The sequence below is a fragment of the Phallusia mammillata genome, chromosome 1, assembly GCF_965637545.1.
Source record: "Phallusia mammillata chromosome 1, kaPhaMamm4.hap1.1, whole genome shotgun sequence".
Taxonomy (NCBI): domain Eukaryota; kingdom Metazoa; phylum Chordata; class Ascidiacea; order Phlebobranchia; family Ascidiidae; genus Phallusia; species Phallusia mammillata.
This window is the reverse complement of record NC_137252.1, coordinates 33,588,441-33,608,607: the sequence shown is the minus strand read 5'-3', so window position 1 is coordinate 33,608,607 and position 20,167 is coordinate 33,588,441. Positions and strand designations below refer to the sequence as shown.

The 20,167-nt window shown below is 37.4% G+C and overlaps 1 protein-coding gene across 1 annotated transcript; it reads left to right on the top strand.

The window, feature by feature from the left end:
- Window positions 1-10,290: 10,290 nt before the first annotated feature.
- Window positions 10,291-19,127, top strand: LOC145208959 (uncharacterized). Its single transcript, XM_080079207.1, has 5 exons — window positions 10,291-10,658; window positions 10,946-11,032; window positions 11,487-11,615; window positions 17,852-17,901; window positions 18,441-19,127. Exons 1-5 carry the CDS (start codon window positions 10,346-10,348, stop codon window positions 18,522-18,524), a joined length of 663 nt encoding a protein of 220 aa, XP_079935333.1. The 5' UTR covers window positions 10,291-10,345; the 3' UTR covers window positions 18,525-19,127.
- Window positions 19,128-20,167: the final 1,040 nt, after the last annotated feature.

The window sequence follows — 20,167 nt, the reverse complement described above, 5'->3', positions numbered from 1 at the left end:
TCTATACCAGGGGTCACCAAACTACGGCCCGCGGGCCAGATCCGGCCCGCGACCACATTTTTTGGTTTGTCAAATCGCATTGATAACTTTGTAACATTTAAAAAAAAATCTACTTCTTACGAAAGTTTTCCTGTCGCCATATGTAGAATTGATATTACCTTGTTTTTTGGGATTACAACGCCCAGGATTGACCCAAAGCCAGTTTGTTACGTCACAAACAAGACTACAAGTGTTAATTGTGCGCAAACAATTGCTTTCTTTAGTCACTTGTGACGTAATATACAAGCATTGCTTGTATGATGAGACTAACTATACAATTTAATAGTCGCATCACCAGATTTTTAATGGGATTATAGAAAGACCATATGTTGGCTCCCCTATCAAAATCGGCTTGCGGGCTAAGTTCTGAAAGACGGCGCTGGGGCATGTAAACTGTCCGGCCCGCGCGAATTATTATTAAACTTATCCGGCCCGCAGTGAAAAAAGTTTGGTGACCCCTGGTCTATACAAACTGGTCAAAAAACTTTTTTTTGAACTTTTTGGCTATTAAAACGCTCGTATGGTGGCGCTACTGCTCGGAAAATGAACCAAAAATCACTTGGCCGTATAGACCGCGACGCGTCACTCAAATATGCATAGGCTACATGACAAAAAAAGGAAATCTTTTGAAACTGATAATGTTTTTTGGTTCGACTGTTCACGGGGTCATGAAAGACGCGAAAACCGACAATTGATTTTTTGGTGTTTTTCGTGAATCAACTTGGTGGGCATTTCTGCCGCCAATGACATCCACGAAATTTTGTTCTTGACTTGAAATATGTGTATTTCTAGAGGAGTAGATGTAAGTTCAGAAAAACACTTAGTCGTTCACCCTTTGGTTTTAAAAATATATGAATTTCGCTATTACAGCATCGTCAGTATCTACGAACAAGCAGGAAGACTCGTAAAAAATAAAAGAAAACAGTAGGCCTATGCATAAAAATCTACTAATAAAAGTGTAAAATAGAATGTTAAAAAACGTTACTCAAGCTGCAGCGGCAACCAACGCACCGAGTAAACCACTACCGCATCAAACAAGCGAACAGACAAGAAAAAAATATATATTACAGGTGCGCGGCCGGAGGGAGGAAACAAGGCAAGTTGTATTTTGTCGTCCGCTAAAAATCCACAGGCAGAGAAAACACGTTGCTTGACGAGATAAGGCGAGGTAAAAAAAAAACTAAACACAAACAAACGGGAGGGGAAGGCGGAGGATGTTATTTTACTCCAGGTAGAACCATTTTTTGGATGTTTATGCTTGCATACTTTTGTTTAGTCATTTGTCCTCGTAAATGCCCAATGAATGAATCGGTGGGTTTTGTACAAACTGAACAAAAAAACATACAGCGATGTCTAAATGTTCTTCAAAAATATCGCTGTGTGCAATAGCGTAGGCCTAGTGGTGCGTCAATGCCGTTTTCTAGAGGAGTATAACTATTGTCCATTCGATTTTCTGTGACCCAATAATAAAAAAAAGAAACACATTTCCTTTACCAAGCAATAGTGTTGGGATCAAGCCCACGTTTAACGTGCGAGAAACATATGGCAGCACACTAGCTGCGGTTTGTAATCACTACAATCGATTTTATTTCAAGCTGTTGCAAGAATGAATGTTTGCTTTTGGAGATTTTATTTGTCAAACACTTTTAATACAACAAACAGCATTTATTTTATCTCCGCCTTCGAAAACCGCACAATAAAATACAGATGTTAGTTTTTTTGTATTTTAAATACACGTGTGTAAACCTAAACCCAAAGACTGCACTATGTTCTGATAAATGCCTGAGGATTTAAATACATTGTTTTGCACAGTTGGTGCATGGTTGTAAGCAGACCCTAAGGTTTTTAAATAAGGACCGAATTTGGTCCAAAAGTAAAAATTTCCAACGTAATATTACGATACAAATAGCCGAGTGTAAAGTTCGGCTGAAATCAAGCTTGTTTTATACAAACATATGGCCGAAAAGCTTTGCTCAGATTCAGGGTTCCCGCGCAATTTTTGTGTAAAATTCCATGACTTTTCCAAAACTTTTCAAGAAAAAAAAACGAATTTCCATAACCTTAATCAAAAAAACGAGCAATTCCCACAGTAAAAACGGAAAAGAGGCTTTGGTATATATATATGCAGCCAATTTACCATACTTGCAACGAATATACAAACGTTACGTAATTTTAAATTCCTATCTCCCTCTGGCATTATCAGGCGCCAAATTCCATACTTTTTCAAGGACTTTTGCAAAAGTTGGCTTTTTTCAAACTTTCTCCAGGCCTTAAAAATACAAATTTAAATTCCATAACCTTTCCAGGTTTTCCATACCCGCGGGAAACCTGCAGATTTGTAGCTTTTGAACAGGCCGATTTTAATGCTATTATTTCAGTGATAGTAATTTTACGTTTTGGTTTTTGCCTCTGATCACACCACTGAGAAATTTAAGGTTCAATTTATCATCGCACAAGTGACACTAAACTGAACTTCAAAAACTTTTTGTTTTCGCGGTAATGGGTGTAAAGACTTTTACATCAGTTTTTTAGAATTAGTTTGTTACATAAAACCTGGTGGCCAAAATTTATCTTTGGAATATACCCAGGGGGCAACGAGACAAAAATGGGTTCAGCCTCGATACAAAAAGTCATTTACCTCTGGACACATAAAACTGGTCAGTAACCCTTTTAAGCAATCTAATATGTTGTCTGGTACACGCTTTGGGTCGTTGACCAACAAAACACCACACTAGTAGCCTGTTAATGATTTATAATTGCTAGCTCAGTCAGCGAACATATTTGCCAGGTTACGTGGTTACGCAACGGGGTCGTACGTTTCGTAGCGTCGCCTTTCTTACAGAAGCTGCTCGGAGCATATTGGATGTTGTACGTCTAGTAGCAGAAGCTTACACATGCGTTGGGCCGTAATACAAGATTTAAATACTAGGACAGTTTACTAGCCAGCAGGTAATTTAGAATTAGTTAATTCATCTGAAAGTGTATTTATTTTATAACGTTTGTAATATAAATTGCTTTTTATACCCCGTCATTGCAATTTAAGCTATTTTCAAACAAAGAATGCCTGACAAGGCAAAGGAAAATGCAATTACCACACGTGCTAAAGCGACAAAAAAAACTGAAATATGTGTTGCAAGCCGAAAATAATGATTTTGTAATGCGTGGATTTACTAACTTTGAACCACAACCTATTTAATTAGTAACAAATCTTAACGGCTGTATGTCTTGCACAGTGATAAGAGGTGCATTAAGACATACATTTTATGTGTTTTGATGAAACAGCAGAACAAATAATAAAGCGACTTACAGTTTGGAAAGGGATTCAAGCTGTCTAAGTCAAACTTGTCTGAAATGCAAACTAAGCAGAAAGTGGCAATTAAACAATCAAAAAGCTACACTGACTGAACACCAACTTGAATTCAACTCTAAAACTCTAAGTAAAGCAGGGTTCGGCAACCAATTAGGCGACGCGTGCCAATTTACTTGTTATTTCCATGTGTTAATGACCTCGCGTGCCAAAGTTTTTTCTAAATAGTGATGGTTCGTGCCAGCAGATATCAATAATAAAGAGAAAACAGAGCGTTTTGTGCATGTAAGGCTGAATTTTATAACAATGATACGATAAAAACTATAAACAAGTAGTGCAACAAGTACAGGATAGAATAACAGGATAAATTGTTACGGTACTTTAGTATAAACACGCAAATCGGTTGGCGTGTCATGAAAAAACACCTCGCGTGCCAACCTTGGCACGCGTGCCAGGGGTTGCCGACCCCTGAAGTAAAGCAATCAAAGACCGGTTCTTATAAATTCATTCTTTAGCGTTTGGTAGCATTTATTTCGTCATAGTTGCTTTGTGTGCCAGAGCGGTGCTCAACAAAAAGAGAAAGGCGAGAGGAGCAGTTATGATATATTGCACTTTGTTTGCTATTAATGTAATAATAACCAATCTGTAAACACGCGCTAGTCCAGGCCAGTTTGCGGAGAGAAACATTGCGTCGTAAACCCATTGAAATTTATTGTTTGCGTTGCCAGGTGTCCGGGCAAAAATTGTTTGTTCATATACCCTGCCCTGCTTACTGCTTTTTTATGCAATGCGTTGCAGCATTGTGCAGGTGCTTGGGGCTGGGTAAATTTTATTTGAAAAGTCCTGACGACATTTTATCTGTGGAATAACAACAAAATTTGTGCAATAAGTATTGTGTTATTTATTCGTTTATACAACTTAAAAAATAGCAAAACACCCTCAAATTTCTTGGTTACAGGTAAAAATGCAAACAAAAAAATTACAGGATTATATTTGTGTTTAAGCATGATACCCGAACTTATATTACACCTTTTTGTTGCATTGATTTAGTGACAAACCATAATCATTTACATTTACATAGTAGGCTTATGTCATAATGACTAACGAATCGCAATAAGTTTTCCTCCCACATTTTAAACTAAAATGTAAATTTTTATGTTGGGAATACGAAGACAGAATTTCATCATTTTTACAAGATATTTGTGTTTTATAAAACATAGTGGGTGTAACTTGCCTGTGTTGTTTAAACCATCGGTCGGCAACCTTTTTTGAACTGCGAAACGGTTTTGAAAGTAAAATTTTATCGCGGACCAGTCTTCAAAAAATTACAAATATTTAGCAATGAAAACGCCTAAATTAGTTTATCATCCCCGGGATACATGGGCAAAATGCTTCACAGCATTTATCCTGGAAAAATATGCGGCCCGGTAACGAACTCCTCGCGGACCGGTACCCGGCCGCGGACCGGCGGTTGCCGACCACTGGTTTAAATAGTAACAAAAACACATTTTGGATTTAGAGAGTAGCGCTTAATTACACAAGTTCGGAGCTTAGTTTTAGTTGTAAAGCACAGTTTTTGTGGCAAATACGTAATGTTACATAACTGAGCAAACGATACATGGCGTGATACTGGTCATGTCGTCGTTACTGTACCGCAAAGACAGTTGCCGTTAACCCAGTAACCCTTCTTGCTTTTGTTCCGTTCCCAGTGGTTTTTAACATCTGTTTGTCTTTGCCAGATTTGCGAGTCTATAAATCAGGGGTGCACAACCTTTTGCTACGGCGGCCACATGAACAATTCTTATTTCACCAACGCCCGCCATTTACCTGCTTATTTTTGTTTTAGAATCACTGATGAAAAGAAATTGGATAAAAAAAATGATGTTTAAAAAAATGTTTATGATGTCATAATCTATATTGTGATGCTTGTGGTGCCTGTTTTGTTCGCATTGTTTGCACACAATAGGCGTACAAAAAGTCTGTCACATGTGGCTACTAGGCCGGTTATACTCTTTTCAGTTTCACAAAATCTTTTGAGAGCAGTTTGAAAATCAAAATATTTAGTTAAAGTGTTTTATTTAGGTCACGGCCACCTGTACATACTTTTTAACAAACATGTTTGCGGTCGCACAAATTCGTCTTTGCGGCCGAACAGGTTGTGCACCCCTGCTATAAATTAATCGATTACGAAGCATGACTCAGCTTAACCTGTCAGTGCGTTGTATAGTTGTTTGAAAAAGAAGTTTACTGTCTCGTAACAATTGCTTTGACATCAAACAATTCAGGCTGTGTACACTATTTTGCCGTTCGGCTTGCTCATATGCGAGACATAATTAAATCAAAAACAAAATTGCTAAAAAACTCTGCAATAAAATGCTTTGAAAACAATTTGCTGAGCTTTTAAGTTTATGTGTACATAAGAACGTACATTTGTATTCTGATATTTGATTGTCAATATGAAGTTGGTTTAAAGTCGACTTAAGGCGTGGCCTGCAAGTTGTATAACAGGCAATAAACTGTTAAGGCACAGTGGCACACATATAAATTAAAAACTTCTAGATCGGGGGTGGGCAACCTTTGTTACCGTGGGGCCAATTACAAATGTCAAAGTTGGGTCGCGGGCCGCACCTGTGTATAACACAAAAGTAATTTTTCTTTGTTTCTTACCAAATATAGAAAAAAAATGTGGCCCGCGGGCCGCATGTTGCCCTCCCCTGTTCTAGATTAAAGCGCTTTTAGCAGATGATTTAGCCCACGTTTGTGTGATGTTGACATTCTGACGCAAACAAAAGGTTGCCTATTAACGGTTAGTAATTAAGTTATTTAGCAGGCTGTTCAAATACAAGTTGGGTAAAAAAACTCCATCTGGGTAACTCTAGTCGCCAACGAATTTTGCTTTGGTAAGTTTGTAACGTTGTCGCCTACTCTATAGACAGTGCAAAATGTTTGATTGCTTTCCCGCACCATCGGCAAACTAACGAAAGCTCGTTATGGTACGTTTTGTTTGAACAGGACTTTAATGATCTTCTTCTAATTCAACCTTCTCGCAGCTTAAGAAATAAACCAAAATTTCATGTTCGGATTGTATTGGGGAAAAACAAACAAACCTAAATTGCTATTGTCAAACGTATTTCATTTATGCCATTGAAAAATGTTACTCGTCTTGTTATTTGTTACTAGAATACAGGTTTACTTTCCACCAGTTTCAGTCGCACTATGTTGTGAAGCTCCCAAACAGAAAATAGAAGGTGATATAAATTAAGAATCCAATTAAAATTTAGCTTGCCAGTTTTGTATTGTTTCAGTTTTACGCCAGTTTTGTTTTGTGTTTCGAACATCGATTATCGTGCGCTTAAAAAAACAAAATTAAACGCCGCAAACAATAGTTAAATGAGTGTTTTTTAAAAATGTTAAATTTGAAGCAAATACTCTGCTAACAAAATTTAAAAAAATCCTTTTTTGAGTTTGAAAGTATAAGCAAACACTTTGTTGACTTAAGACAGAGTGGTTCAAGTCTAAGAGAGTCACATGAGGGTTGAGTTAAATACTTGTGGGCCGCAAAGGACATTGATTAAACTTGCTGCTCTAATCCACTTCGTGTTTTAAGACCTAAGTATTATGACAACAATGCACCACAACTGTTTTAAAGTGCCTGCAAGTGGCGATGTTTGCCACCAAGAGAAAAAAAATCGCAAACGCACATGCTGCTTCACAAAAAAAACGCATGTTAAGCTGCATATTGATGATAAGCGTACTATTAAGGGCTGTGGCTATTGCAATAGATTCAATCGCAGGCTGTGTGCCAGGATTTAGCCCACCCTGACCTTACACAAGTGGCCCGTCTTATAGAAGTTAGTCCCCACCCACCCAACACTTCTCGGGGTCTGTTGGTGAAGTTTTTAGAGTGGATATACCTGCCGCTGATGTATTTATTTTACTTGAAGCTCCTCAGAAATGTTTTGAAATCTCATTTTAGCTTCAAGCTAAGGGTCGGGCTCTCGTCTTAGAGTGTTGCGTTTCTATGTCAACGTCGTTCCTGCAATCCAGAAGTTCAAATCGTCTTTGTCTCGTTTGTTCAGTACCAGATTTCGAAAAAAGCGCAATTCCATGATAGAAACATTGATAGTATTAACAACTGAAGAATAAATAGAGCAAGACTTAAAACTGAACGAAACTTTCGAACAGTTTAGAAAACCCTTGTTACAAATACATTAGGGCTACTGCCACTTATAAGATAAAAAGACTTGTATATTAACAGTCCCCCCCCAAAAAAAAAAAAAATTCTTGCGACAGAACAGACCCCTAGGGGTTCACGAACCCAAGTTTAGGAACAACTGCACTAAATCATGTCATTATTTTTTCTGTGATGGTAAATTTCATCTCGGATGGAACCCACGATGTAACTTCGAGTTCATAGTCAAGACTCGCCTTTGTTTGTTCGGCAAGTCCGCATGAAAAGTTGCCCTTAGTGATACAGGCGTCGCACCTTTTATTGAGAGATGTAATTTTTGCCGCAGTTCGACTTTGGTCTCTACTTGATTTAAAGTTTGTCGATGTAAAACTTGAGATATGTATTTTGCCTAAATTTGGGTCGTCAGTTTACTATTCAAATAGATTGAATAGTAAAACATCAAGTCAATAAAGGATAAAAGCTACAGAGGGTACACACGGTCCATAATGTTTCATCAGTGCAACTGGTGACAAGAGATAGGCCGTATTGGCTTGTGTAGCCATCCGTGAGATTTTATGGTTCGTAACAGTGTGACTGTCTGCAGCTTATCATATAGAATTAGTTGGACAGAAAAAATACACAGATCGTTAATGGTCACATTGTATGTTAAAAGGATATATATTTCTTTTTGGACATTGAGTCTTTTTAATCCTGGTTATTCTGTTTGAAGAAGGAAATGGCGATATCCTTGGGGCGAAATGTATGCGTTTTTTATTAAATACATTTACTTTAATAAAAACCGATTGTCGTTGATAACGATGTCTGGGGAAAGGACAAACAGTGCACATTTTTATCACTAGCAATTTGAGTCAGTTCGTGAAGCTTTTGAGCCGTATCAGGTGATACAAGAAATGTTCGCCTGTAAAAATGCGTTGATAAGACAGTGTGCTTTAAATCGGTGCCAATGCGTGAAATAAGCTTCTGGCTAAGACTTTTTTTTCGAATAGTGCAGAGTATAGTTAGGATTGATCAAATGGATTGAAAGAAATTTGAATACCGTATATACTCGATTGTAAGAGGCATGTTGGGATGCTGAGTAATTGATGTAGGTAACGCATACGTGCAAAAAAGATTGATCCGAATTTGTGTCAAAAAACAGGACGGTGAAGAAAATATCAGCATGGCAGTAAAAATTCAAGTTGACTTCGATTATAAGATGCCAAAAAACTTAGTAAGCCACATCTTACAATTATTTGAGTGGTGTTGTTTATGGTGCCATTAATGCAGCAACATCGTTTACATCAGAGTGTACGAAGCAATCAATACGCTTTAGGTAAAGTTTGAATAAAATCACTCCTGACATAATGTAACCGCTACACAATTACAAAAAAATTACAACTTGACTGGTAAACTATATGATTTTAAACATCTTTTTCAATTGAAAACAACACTAAGTCTTTCATTATACATTTGCAACCGAGCAGCAAATAAACGACATTAGTATTTATATTTTCCTTTATTTTATATTGGTGCATGTTTTATATAGATTTGTTTAGTTTTGGTAAAAATTTGTTGTCAAATCGTTTATGTTGTTTATGAATAAATGATTGAGGCTGCTCCTAAATTTATTTGAATTTTGACAAGAACAAAAATAGAAAGCTGGCCAGTGAAGTGTATTCAATTTCGCTTGACATAAAATTTAAGAGTTGTTTACCGAACTCACAATGTGTAACAGGTTTATCGATTAAAGAGCATGTTACATGTGTAAAATAGGTGCAAACATTTCCTACACATGCTATGTGGGCGCTCTTCAAGGCTTGTGAATAATATCGTAAGATGTTTTTTACTCGGAAATGCAATAAATGTTCAATGTATTTTATGCCTAAAGAGGTTAAAAAATAGGTACGGTTTGTTATGCAACATGTCTACAAAACATACCGAAACCTATTGTTTCGTTTTGAATTATTACAAAACACAGACACTGTTCTAGAACAGTCTAGTACAGGGGTTCCCAAACTTTTTTGGTCTGTGGCCCAAATGTCTATTTAATAGCGATTCGTGGCTCACCACATGCTGTAAATTTGGACACAAAAAAATAACTTAAAAACAGGCAAAATGGTTTCTGGCAATTTATTTTTAATGAGATACATGCTCCTGAAATTTGGCTACAAGATTCGGAATTCTTTGCAAATCTAATTTTCTTCAAAACAAAGCGCATAATATCTACAGTATAACAAAACAGTAGAATCTGTTCAAATGGCTCTGTGGCCCATTGAAAATGTCTTGGTGGCCTGGTACTGGGCCATGGCCCACAGTTTGGGAACCACTGGTCTAGTACGACACCAGGGTTGTAAGTAGGCTGTTTTTCGGCCCGGTCTGGGCTTAAGTTTGAAAAAACCTGGCTTGATTCGGGCCTTGCTTTACATTCGGCCACATTAGAGTCGGAATTTCTTTTTAATTGGTAAATAGAATTTTGGACCTAATTCGAACTGTTATGAAATTTTGTTTCGGTTCGGATTTGAGGCTTGTACTTTCCGGTGCCCAAACAAAGTAAAACAAAGCAAACGCCTTTTATAGGGCACTACTGCAAAGAATCGGAATGTGTTTGTACGCTTATATGGTTATAAAATGCACTCGAAAAACTTTGCGTGTGACCAAGTGCTGCTATAATCACCAACCAAAATGTCAAACTGTCTTGGTGTTGTCTTTATAACGATACATTTACGATTATGCTGTATTTTATTACTATTTCATCTCTATGACAGGAGTCATTAACCGGAATTAGGAAATTCTCTCCCATTCTTAACTGTTCCATATAAAGGAGCAATATGTTGTCAAACATGCGATGCAAAAACGTTATGATGGGGCTTCTTGCGACCTCGTTTGTCTTGACCTTCACTCTCTACGCTCTGTACAAGTATGCCCTGATTGACCCCGATGCAGTCCTGTACAAAAACTTTCGCTTCACAAGCGGCGAGGACAACTTCGGGATCGACGTGAGTCATCTGCGGGGTTTAAAGGACGTTGATGCCGCGAATGGGAGAAGAGAAGCCTCAGGGGGAGGCACTTATGTTGAAGAATGGGATGAGATCGTCAGAACAGATGGTGGAGCACGGATTGGATATATCACTGATGACTGTGGTCAGTTTTCCGGTTTCGAAATTGATTCAAACAAACTGTTCTCTACCATGTTACTTGCGCTGTTTAAAACTACATGTTCAGTAATTTTAAATGAATAAAACGCCTGCATAGTTTCGTTCATAATATATGAAAGCAAAGATTTAGTACCTCAATTGTATGCAGTAATAAATAAAGCGCATTCATGATCAAAGGACCTGGTCTTTGAAGATATTCTTGTTTTTACATTTTTACAAAGTTGCATTACAAATTTATTTGTAAGATATTTACGCCAAATTTGGTTTTTACAGATGCTCCTACAGCGGTTTATGGGGTCGCTTATTTGATGAAAGCTGTAGATGGGGTAAAAGCGGTGGTTTTGGTCAACTACACAGCAGGTAAAAAGCGGTGTTTGTAAAATCAGGCCAATTTTGCCTGTGGCGATTTCCTGAGTTTCCGGCCATTTTTGCCTTGGCATAAACAATTAAGAAAACTTGGGGCTCCCAAACTTCACTCTACATTCAATAAACAACCCAAAGATGCAAGTTGGTCTTACTTTTAAAGCCTGGTCCGGGCCTAAATTTGAATTATAGAACTGCATTCGAGCCTAGCTACACACTCGGTGTCGTTTGTCTCGCTACTTTGTCATTTTCCATGTTAAAAACAATCCTGTTTGGGTCAGATTCGGCCCTCTTAAAGACACAAATGCTTTGTCATATACTTTTCTACAGCACTTTGGCGAAACCATGTTCATGAGTTATTTTACATGTAAAATTTCAAATTATTAGTTTTGTCTGTAAAAAGCAAACGATTTTTGACGCATAGCGGCCTAAAAATTGCTATGTTTTGCAGAACGAAAAGTCGACCACGGAGAAGGAGAAGCGGTTATTGTGGGAACTTTCAAAACAGCTTCATTGGTGAACGAAGTCATGGATATTTGTGCTCTAGATGAGGAGCTTATTGAATGTCCGGTCAAGAAAGGTGACTCTTTTAACTCTAAGCTCTTAAACGATGTTAATGTGAACCGAGATCAAAGTTTAATACTTCATATTTGATAAAGTTGTTACGCATGTAAGATATTATTAAACTGCTAACTCTAGACTACTAACGTCCAGACTTTGTATAACCAAGTATTGCTCATCCAGCAGTTTTATTGTAAACAATCGACGTTTCGACGTCTTATCAGTGGTCGGCAACCACCGGTGAGCGGTTTGTTACCGGGCCGTATAAAACTTGGTCAAGGTTCACATTGAATCAAAGTTGTAATAACTGTAATTAGTTTTCAGTACTGAACATGTGTGGTTTCTAATAGCTGGCCCGTGATAAAAAAATTAATTTCATACCGGTCCGCAGTGCAAAAAATGGTTGCCGGCCCCTGCTATACAAGACGCCTTCATCAGGATAATGACTTATCTTGCAGGACAAAATTCTTATAAAGCGACAAAATGCAAAACACACAAAAAAATAGCGATAAGAAGCAAACTCGCACCAACGTAGTGAAACAAGCACGGTGGTGTGATAGCGGCCGATTATTTATCGGCATTAGTCCAGACTTTGTTTTTGCAACATTTTTTCGGGTTTATACTTTGAAAAAAAGTGGAAGGGTAAATTACACGTTCTTAAGCGACCATAACTGCAGCAAACAACTCAAAAACTATTTCTTCATCAAACTATCAGTGAGCTGTAAAACTCAGTTTAATGTCGTTAAAATAGAAATTAAAGCGTTAACGATCATTTTGTTGCCCTTGAGGGTTTGTTAAGACAATATTGTTTTGAAAAAGACAAAGGTTTACCTTTTATGGAGTCAGAATTGAGGCCATAAAGCTCATTTTATGGGAAACAATTTCGCAAAAAGCGGCACTAAATTGTACTAAAATAAACGAAGTAGGCTCTATATAGTCTAAACCAGTGGTTCTCAAACTCGGGTTTCGGGGCCGCATGCGGCTCCCAACTACTTATTTTGCGGCTCGCACCAGACCTCAGAAAACCACCAAACATTGCTATTTTAGCTCTTAAAGTCATAATATTTTTTTTCTCAAGGTTTCGTTTTTTGCGGCTCCCTACACACTTAGAAAAATACCATTTGGCCCCGACAATAAAAAAGTTTGAGAACCACTGGTCTAAACCGATTAAGTTGCTTTCAAACACTGTCTGTTTGAAAACATATTCCCTTTGTGACATCACTAAATCCACAAAAATAGAACCCAACTAACTTGGTACAGTTTTAAGCAAATAAAACGTTTATGTGTATTTATAAACAAAACTAACAAGGCAATTTTTAATCAACAAACGTGAAACAAGGTTTAATCTAAGTTATTGGCTGTCCTGTCAAAATAGCACCACGCTGGAACAAGATGAATTGACAAATCAGCAAATTTAAATAATAAGGACACTTGGTCGCATTTTATTGTCCTCACAGGGCAACTTTTTTGTTGACAGAAGACGTATGGTAGGCCTAGCCAACCGTAACTCGCGTGCCAAATTCAATACGGGTACTGTTATGGAACATTAAGCCCAGATTGGATTTCCTAACCTGACTGCTAAAATTTTCATCGGAGATGTAAATTTTGTTACGTTAACGATCGCGTTAACTGGTCATAAATTATTGCTGCGTTTTCTTTGTTTTACGGTCTGGCAAACAATTGTTAATGATTGCTGTTAAGAGCCGTGCGTTGAACCCACTGCTCTCATTGAACGGTAAGTCACGTGATTTTCGAGAGCCGTGATTGATTTTTAGATATTCAATCGCAAAAAGAGCCTACGGACCCAATTGACTTAAGTTTATGAAATTAATAGACACAAGGTTCATTAGAGTCTTCATCCACCAAGAGACGAGCTGGGTGAATTTATGGGGCACTTTAATCCCATCAAAGCTAATTTGATCGAAAGGATATCGGGAATAAATTTACACAGCAACTTACCCTTACCCTAAGCGATGAAATTACCGCGATGTAATTACCTGCAAAGACATTACCGTATTAACAGTTTTCGAAAATACGATTATATCTAAATTTTATTTCTCAAAAACTTTTATTCTCAAAAAGTGTTTAACAAGATAAGAAAGTTCGCGAAACCTCTGGGTCAAACAAATGTTAGCAAACGTTGGCAAAATGTTCTTTTCGCAGTGTTAGTTTTTGCAAGTTAATTATCTGTCGTTGAACATTGAAATTTGTCAATACTTGGTACTGAGTACTAGTAATTGGTTACTAATTATGTCACAGTTCCAGCTACTAGAACTAAAGTAAACTAAAATAAATAGCAACTATTGTGTAAACATAAGCTAAAACAAATAAATTAGTTTTAATCTATTCGGCAAACTCAAGGTAAAATTGAAAAAAATATAAACTAATCTATAAAGTAGAGCTAAATGGTTAAGTAATCTAAAAGCAATGCTAATTTATATACCTTTGAACTGAACTAATCTATAAGGCAGATGTTCCTAATGTGGAAAAAAATTCCCCAAATTTAGTAAACAAAATTTATCTTGAAAAATCTGACATAAAACGATAAAAAATGGCAAAACTCTGTTTTAATCGTAAAAATTCGTATGAAATTTGTTTGACGAATCGCTATGATTAAAACCAGACTTGGACAACTAGATAATTCTAGTTGTCTAATTGGGCAAATTAGAGCAAAATGGCGGTAATTCTAATTCTAATCTAGTTTGGAAATATCGAGTAAGCTCTAGTTCTAATTCTAATCTAATTTACATTCTTCCAAAAATCGCTAGTTTGTCCAACCACATTTACAAGCATGCGTTTCTTGTCCAAATCGCACAGAGACATGTTGCTAACAAAACCCATCCCTTATTGAAACATGTTTCCGTCACACTCGGCATTGTGACGAACAATATCTACCTCATGAGCTGTTGCAACACAATGTAGTCTGGTACCAAATAGAAACACAGTTTGTCTGCCAGTTGTATTACGCATTGAAGTTCAATTGCTTAAATTAGTTGTTATTTTCAGTCATGGAGATTTGCAGTTTAGGGAAAATTGAGTTTTAGCTGTGTTGTTAGTTCTTCTTTTAGAGCAGTGCAGGCCAAACTAGTATAGGTATTCTAGTCTTAAAATCCAAAACTATGTTTTTATTTTTTGCTTAGAGTAGTACTTATTTACAAAAAGGTTTGCACTAAGGTTGAAAATGAACATAGCTCCAGAAGAATCAAGTATCAAAACAAGTGTAGGTGAGAAACAGCTTCCAGCATCGCTTCGCCCATTTTTTGAATTATTAGATCCAGATGCAGAACATCCAATAGCGCAATGTTTGCTATGTGTGAAGAAAAAAACAAAAAACTCCAAGTATAAGGGTTTCAAAAATTCCTTGTCCAACTGGGAAGCGCATTTGTCCTGTATGCACCCGAAGGAAAACCGAAAGTACCGGGATGCGAAAGCTGAGGAAGCCGCTAAAATAGCAAAGGGTCAACACGATGGCAATTGTTTTTGTCCGTCAAAGTCAAAAAGTCAAGCCTCGCAAAAATCTCTAGTAAAAATAACAGACCATTTTCGCAAAGATGCTGCGAAAAAATATTCCAAACATCACCCGAAACAAAGACAAATAACCCAGCTGTTGCTGAAAAGCATTGCTTGTGATTCATTGCCAATCTCAATTGTTGACAAACCAAGCTTTCGGGGACTTTTAGGCGAACTTAATGAGAGCTATGCGATACCTCATCGGCAAACGATTAAAGAAACCCACCTCCCCTTTACAGAAAAGCTAGTCATAAACGGAATCAAAGCTGAAATGAAAAGTTTGACCAGCGTGTATGTCACTGTTGACATTTGGACTAACCGTCAAATGCGTTCTTTTATAGGATTTACTGTACATTTTGTGGACGACGAATTTAATCTTAAGTCTCGACTTCTATGTTGTGAACATTTCGCCGAGAGACACACAGCGGTCAATATAGCTAACAGGTATGAAGATGTTGTCATGCGATATCAAATCGATGGCAAAGTTCGACGTGTCATAAGCGACAACGCTAGCTCAATGAAAAAAGCCTTTGACTTTTCGCTAATAGATATAAAGACGACTGAAATGAACGTTGGAAACGACGAAGACATACAATTCAGCGACAAGGAAGATTTTCAAGACCCAAATGTAGACATTGATACACTTTTAGCACTGCTGCCAAAGAGGGTATCTTGCTTTGCGCATACTATGCAACTGTGTGTCGTCCACGCACTAGAAAACATAAATACCAAGCTACCCAATGAAGTAGAAGATCATGTCTCTAAGCGAGTTGTGATTCACTCTACGATTACAAAAGTGGCGAAGGTGGCCCGGACACTACGAGCCAGTACAACGGCAAGCGAGTTTTTACACAAAAAGAATGTCTACTTGTTGATGAAAAACCAGACGAGATGGAATTCGTCTCTTAAAATGTTTCGCTCGTTTGTAAAGGCCGGCAAAGATGTGTTAAATGCGGCCATCGACGAATTGGCTAAGTCTCAGAAAGAAAAGAGTGCATTGAAATTAAGCTCTACAGAGCTTGTTGTGATCACGGAACTCGTCGATGTGCTAAGCCCATTTGAAGCTGCAATGTCTCAAGTTGAAGGGGGAAAAATGTAACAATAAGCAATGTGTGCGCTGTTGTCATCGGCCTGAAGAAATCACTGGAAGGAATGGCACTAAAACTGCACATTTGCCAAGTCTTGTCTCGTATTCTAGTTGAACAAGTTAACAAAAGGCTAAATCCTTATCTTGAACAAGAAGATTTTCGACTCGCTACATTTTTAGATCCAAGATTTAAAGCCGACTGGTTGCAAACCGAAGAAGAAAGAGATTTACTTAAACAACTTTCTGCGCAATTGACGAAGGAACTTCTGAAAAGAAAAGCGGCTATTGATGCCGAGAACCGTGACAGTCCTTTGGATAGTGCTGGATCCGACCACGACCAGACTAGTAGCTCGTCTGAAGAGAAAGAGAACGCTCACCGAGGCTTGTTTTCGTTCATGCGGTCAAGTAAAAATTGCGGGTCCGACGCAAGAAAAGATTCTGGAAGATGAAGTAGAAAAGTACTTTGCAGGGGATTGTGAGAGTTTGGACTGTGATGTATTAGGGTACTGGAAAAACGAACAACGTTTTCCTCATCTTAAGATTGCTGCTCGGGAACTACTTGGAATGACAGCCACATCAGCTCCGTCTGAACGTGTTTTCAGCCACGCCGGCGAATTATACCGTGCTAAACGTGCCAATCTTGGTGTTAAAATTTTCGCCATTCTTATGCTTATGAGAATAAATTCCGATTTGATATGAACTGAAGTTGCTTGGTTTAAATCTAATTCTAGTTGGAATTCTAGTTTAGTTTCCAGTTATTAAAATAGTGGTAATTCTAATTCTAATCTAATTTGAAAATAACCGAGATGCTCTAATTTTAATTCTAATCTAATTTAAAAAACCGAAAAAAGATCTAGTTGTCCAAGTCTGGATTAAAACCATGGTCTGTGTGCAAACAACGACCTGTCTGACTTACCAGTTGTACTTTTGACGTGTTCGATTTTCATGGAATATTTTAGCTGCTTGCGTGGGGTGTGTCTTGTGTAAAGTGTCTTGTAGGTTTTGATTTCAAATCAGTTTTACAACGTTTGCTCACCAACTTGTCCAAACAAGCCAGATGTATAAATCGGCATAGCAACATGGATAGACTTTGCCATTCTCAGCTCGATGTGACCTTGTATGTTTTTAAACTTTCTACCTTTGCTTGGTTATATTGTTTTCTCTAATAATAATAGAACAGTTGGAAAACAATTTGTTTGCAGTGAGGTTGTCGTGAAATTAAGAACAACTTCTTTTAAAAAAGGTCACAGACTCAACTTTTTAAAAGGTCACAGACTTAAAATGTTGTGGTAAACCAGAGTGCTTTACAACATATTGCACATTGAACCTTTGGCACACAACGATACAAAGACATTGTTTGTAGTTTTCAACCCGTTTGTTTGTTTCCAAACATACGGGTTAGGTACATAGCATTGACTCAGCAAAGAGCACAAACATCCATTTGTTTAAAATCAAAAGCTTCCACAAAATCAAAAATATACTTCCCAATCAAATCCACAAAAGAACAATATTGCAAAAAAGCTGTGACCGTATGCAAAATGACACATACTTTGTTAAAGTTTGTTTTGACAAAATACTCAAGTACATGCTGAAATGAGAAAATAAATACACGTCGCAGTAGCTCTCATTGGATCTAACAGTAAGATTTTTGTGTTTAGGTTTTCGCGCTTACCGAAGGGAAGTGACGCTGCCCAAATACGCTCCAAAAGTAAGATAATTTAATTTGAGGGGCTAGATTTAAATTGACAAAGTTGATAATAATCTACATCATTCCAACAAATTTTGCCCTGTCTGTATGTTTGGATTTCTAATTAAATTCCTTAAGTTGACAACAGGTTGCAGTACCCGGTCCCTTTTCTATATCTGTTAGGTCTATGGGCAGTGGTGGGATTCAAATTTTTCATCAACCGGTTCTATCACAAAAGTCATATTTTTCAGCCGGTTCTGTTACAAAATCCATTGACAGTAACCAATAATGCTAGCCGGTTCGCTGATCTCAAAAATTTCGTTAGACGGTTCTATAGAACCGATGTGAACCGGCTGAATCCCACCACTGTCTACTCTATGGGTATTACTTGTAGCCAAGCTAATTCCTACGTGTATAGTTTTAAAAAAACTGTTTTGAAATCTAAAAAATGCTTAAATGTTGTTTGCATTAACCACCACCTTAAACCATCCCACAGCACTATTTTGAGGTCTGCAAACCCCAGAGAGCTAACCACTTAATTACTGCATCTTGCATTACAGGGCAGGTATCAAGGCTCAGCATATCTCCGTTACAAGGGCACTACAGAAAGCAGATTGTGCATCAAAGGGACACTTATACTTTAATAATCAAGTTTTTAAAGTATAAATAAGCTGTTGCTGCCAGGCATAGTATCAAGTCTATAGAGCTCTTCTGGCAAAAGTATTTTTAAAGTATAGCCTGTTTAACGTGCTTTAGTGGTCCAACTGTTTAAAATTCATTGCCGTAGTAGGTCCATTGGCTGATTTTGAATTTTGTTTGTCATGGTGCCTTTAAAAAGCTTGTTGGTGCTGACCCAAATTTTGTTCTTCTAAAGTTAGTTAGGAAAATGCAACTGATTTTTTGTGTTTTTCTTGCCTTTAATTTAGCTCTTGTCTTCGTTTGCCAGGAAGTATTTTTTACAGCGTATTTACTCAATATGTACGTTATACATGACATTCAATCGCACAAATTGAATCGAAAAGACGTTCCAGCGCTACTAAATGCAACAACTTATGTGAAACTACCGCAAACTGTAGTTGCAAATGCCAATAGAAAACGTTTTTACAGTCACTTGCTGTGTTTTACATTGTTGCAACAGTCAGTTATTGTTGTTATTTAGGCACTTACATTATGACTTTCAAACGCGTCTATGACACCATAAAGTAACTAATTGTCACATTTTTCTACAGAATTTGTTTATTGTTTGTTGTTCAGCTTATTATGACTTTAAACTTTTCTGTAACATCATATAACCCAGTGGTTCTTAACCTTTTTGTAGTCACGGACCCCTTTTCTGAATTTTGTAAGTCTGCGGACCCCCAACGCAATTTACGATAGGTCTTTTTATGTTTCACGCTTCTTGCATTATACCCTGTCATGCTTTTGCAGCATTTAAATCCGACTTCACAGTCCTTTAAATTCAATGACGTTTCTGTATTGTAGTGGCCAACGCATCTAATTGATAATATTTATGGTGTATATAATTTCACAAATCACGCCCTATAAAGTCTATTGTCCATTTGTGTTATGATGTCACAATAGGGAAGACAATCACAAAAAGTAATTGTTCTTGGCATAATTAAGGTGTAATTAACAGCGTGCACTCATATGCAGGATTGTAAAAACGGTTGAGATACTTAAAAATATTCTTCTGTTGGTTAATGATACTTATAATATTTCCCTCCGTGGACCCCCTGAAACCATCTCATGGACCCCTTGGGGGTCCACGAACCCCAGGTTAAGACCCACTGATATAACCCAATGCAGCAGCTGTAAGTGCTTCAGTTATCAGGCATTGTTCATATTTCAAAATGTGTGCTTCCTGTAGGCACTATATCTTTAAGACCTCATGTTTGTTTATAGCAGTTCAATGTCCTTATTCAGTCCTATGGGCTTTAACCTGATTGTTAATATCCTACTCGACAACTAATCAATACCCCCATTGTCAGATGTGGAAACGGGGTTTTACCCAGCTTGTCATGTTTGCTTGGAAAATGTTTGCAAACGGAAGCATTTTTTTACAAAAAAAAACAGTAGGTCTACGTTCTAGGATAGACTTTTTGAAAAAAGAAAGGCAAGCGGGATTGTTGAAAACCATACACACAAAGTGTAAAACACTAAAAACCGTGTATGTATCCACGTTTTATATTTTCCTAGCAATGTTTTCTTTATGATTGTGCGTAAATTATTCCAAGTATTTATCAGTAATCCGAAGTATTTTTATGTTGTCGTTTCAAGCAAGAACAGC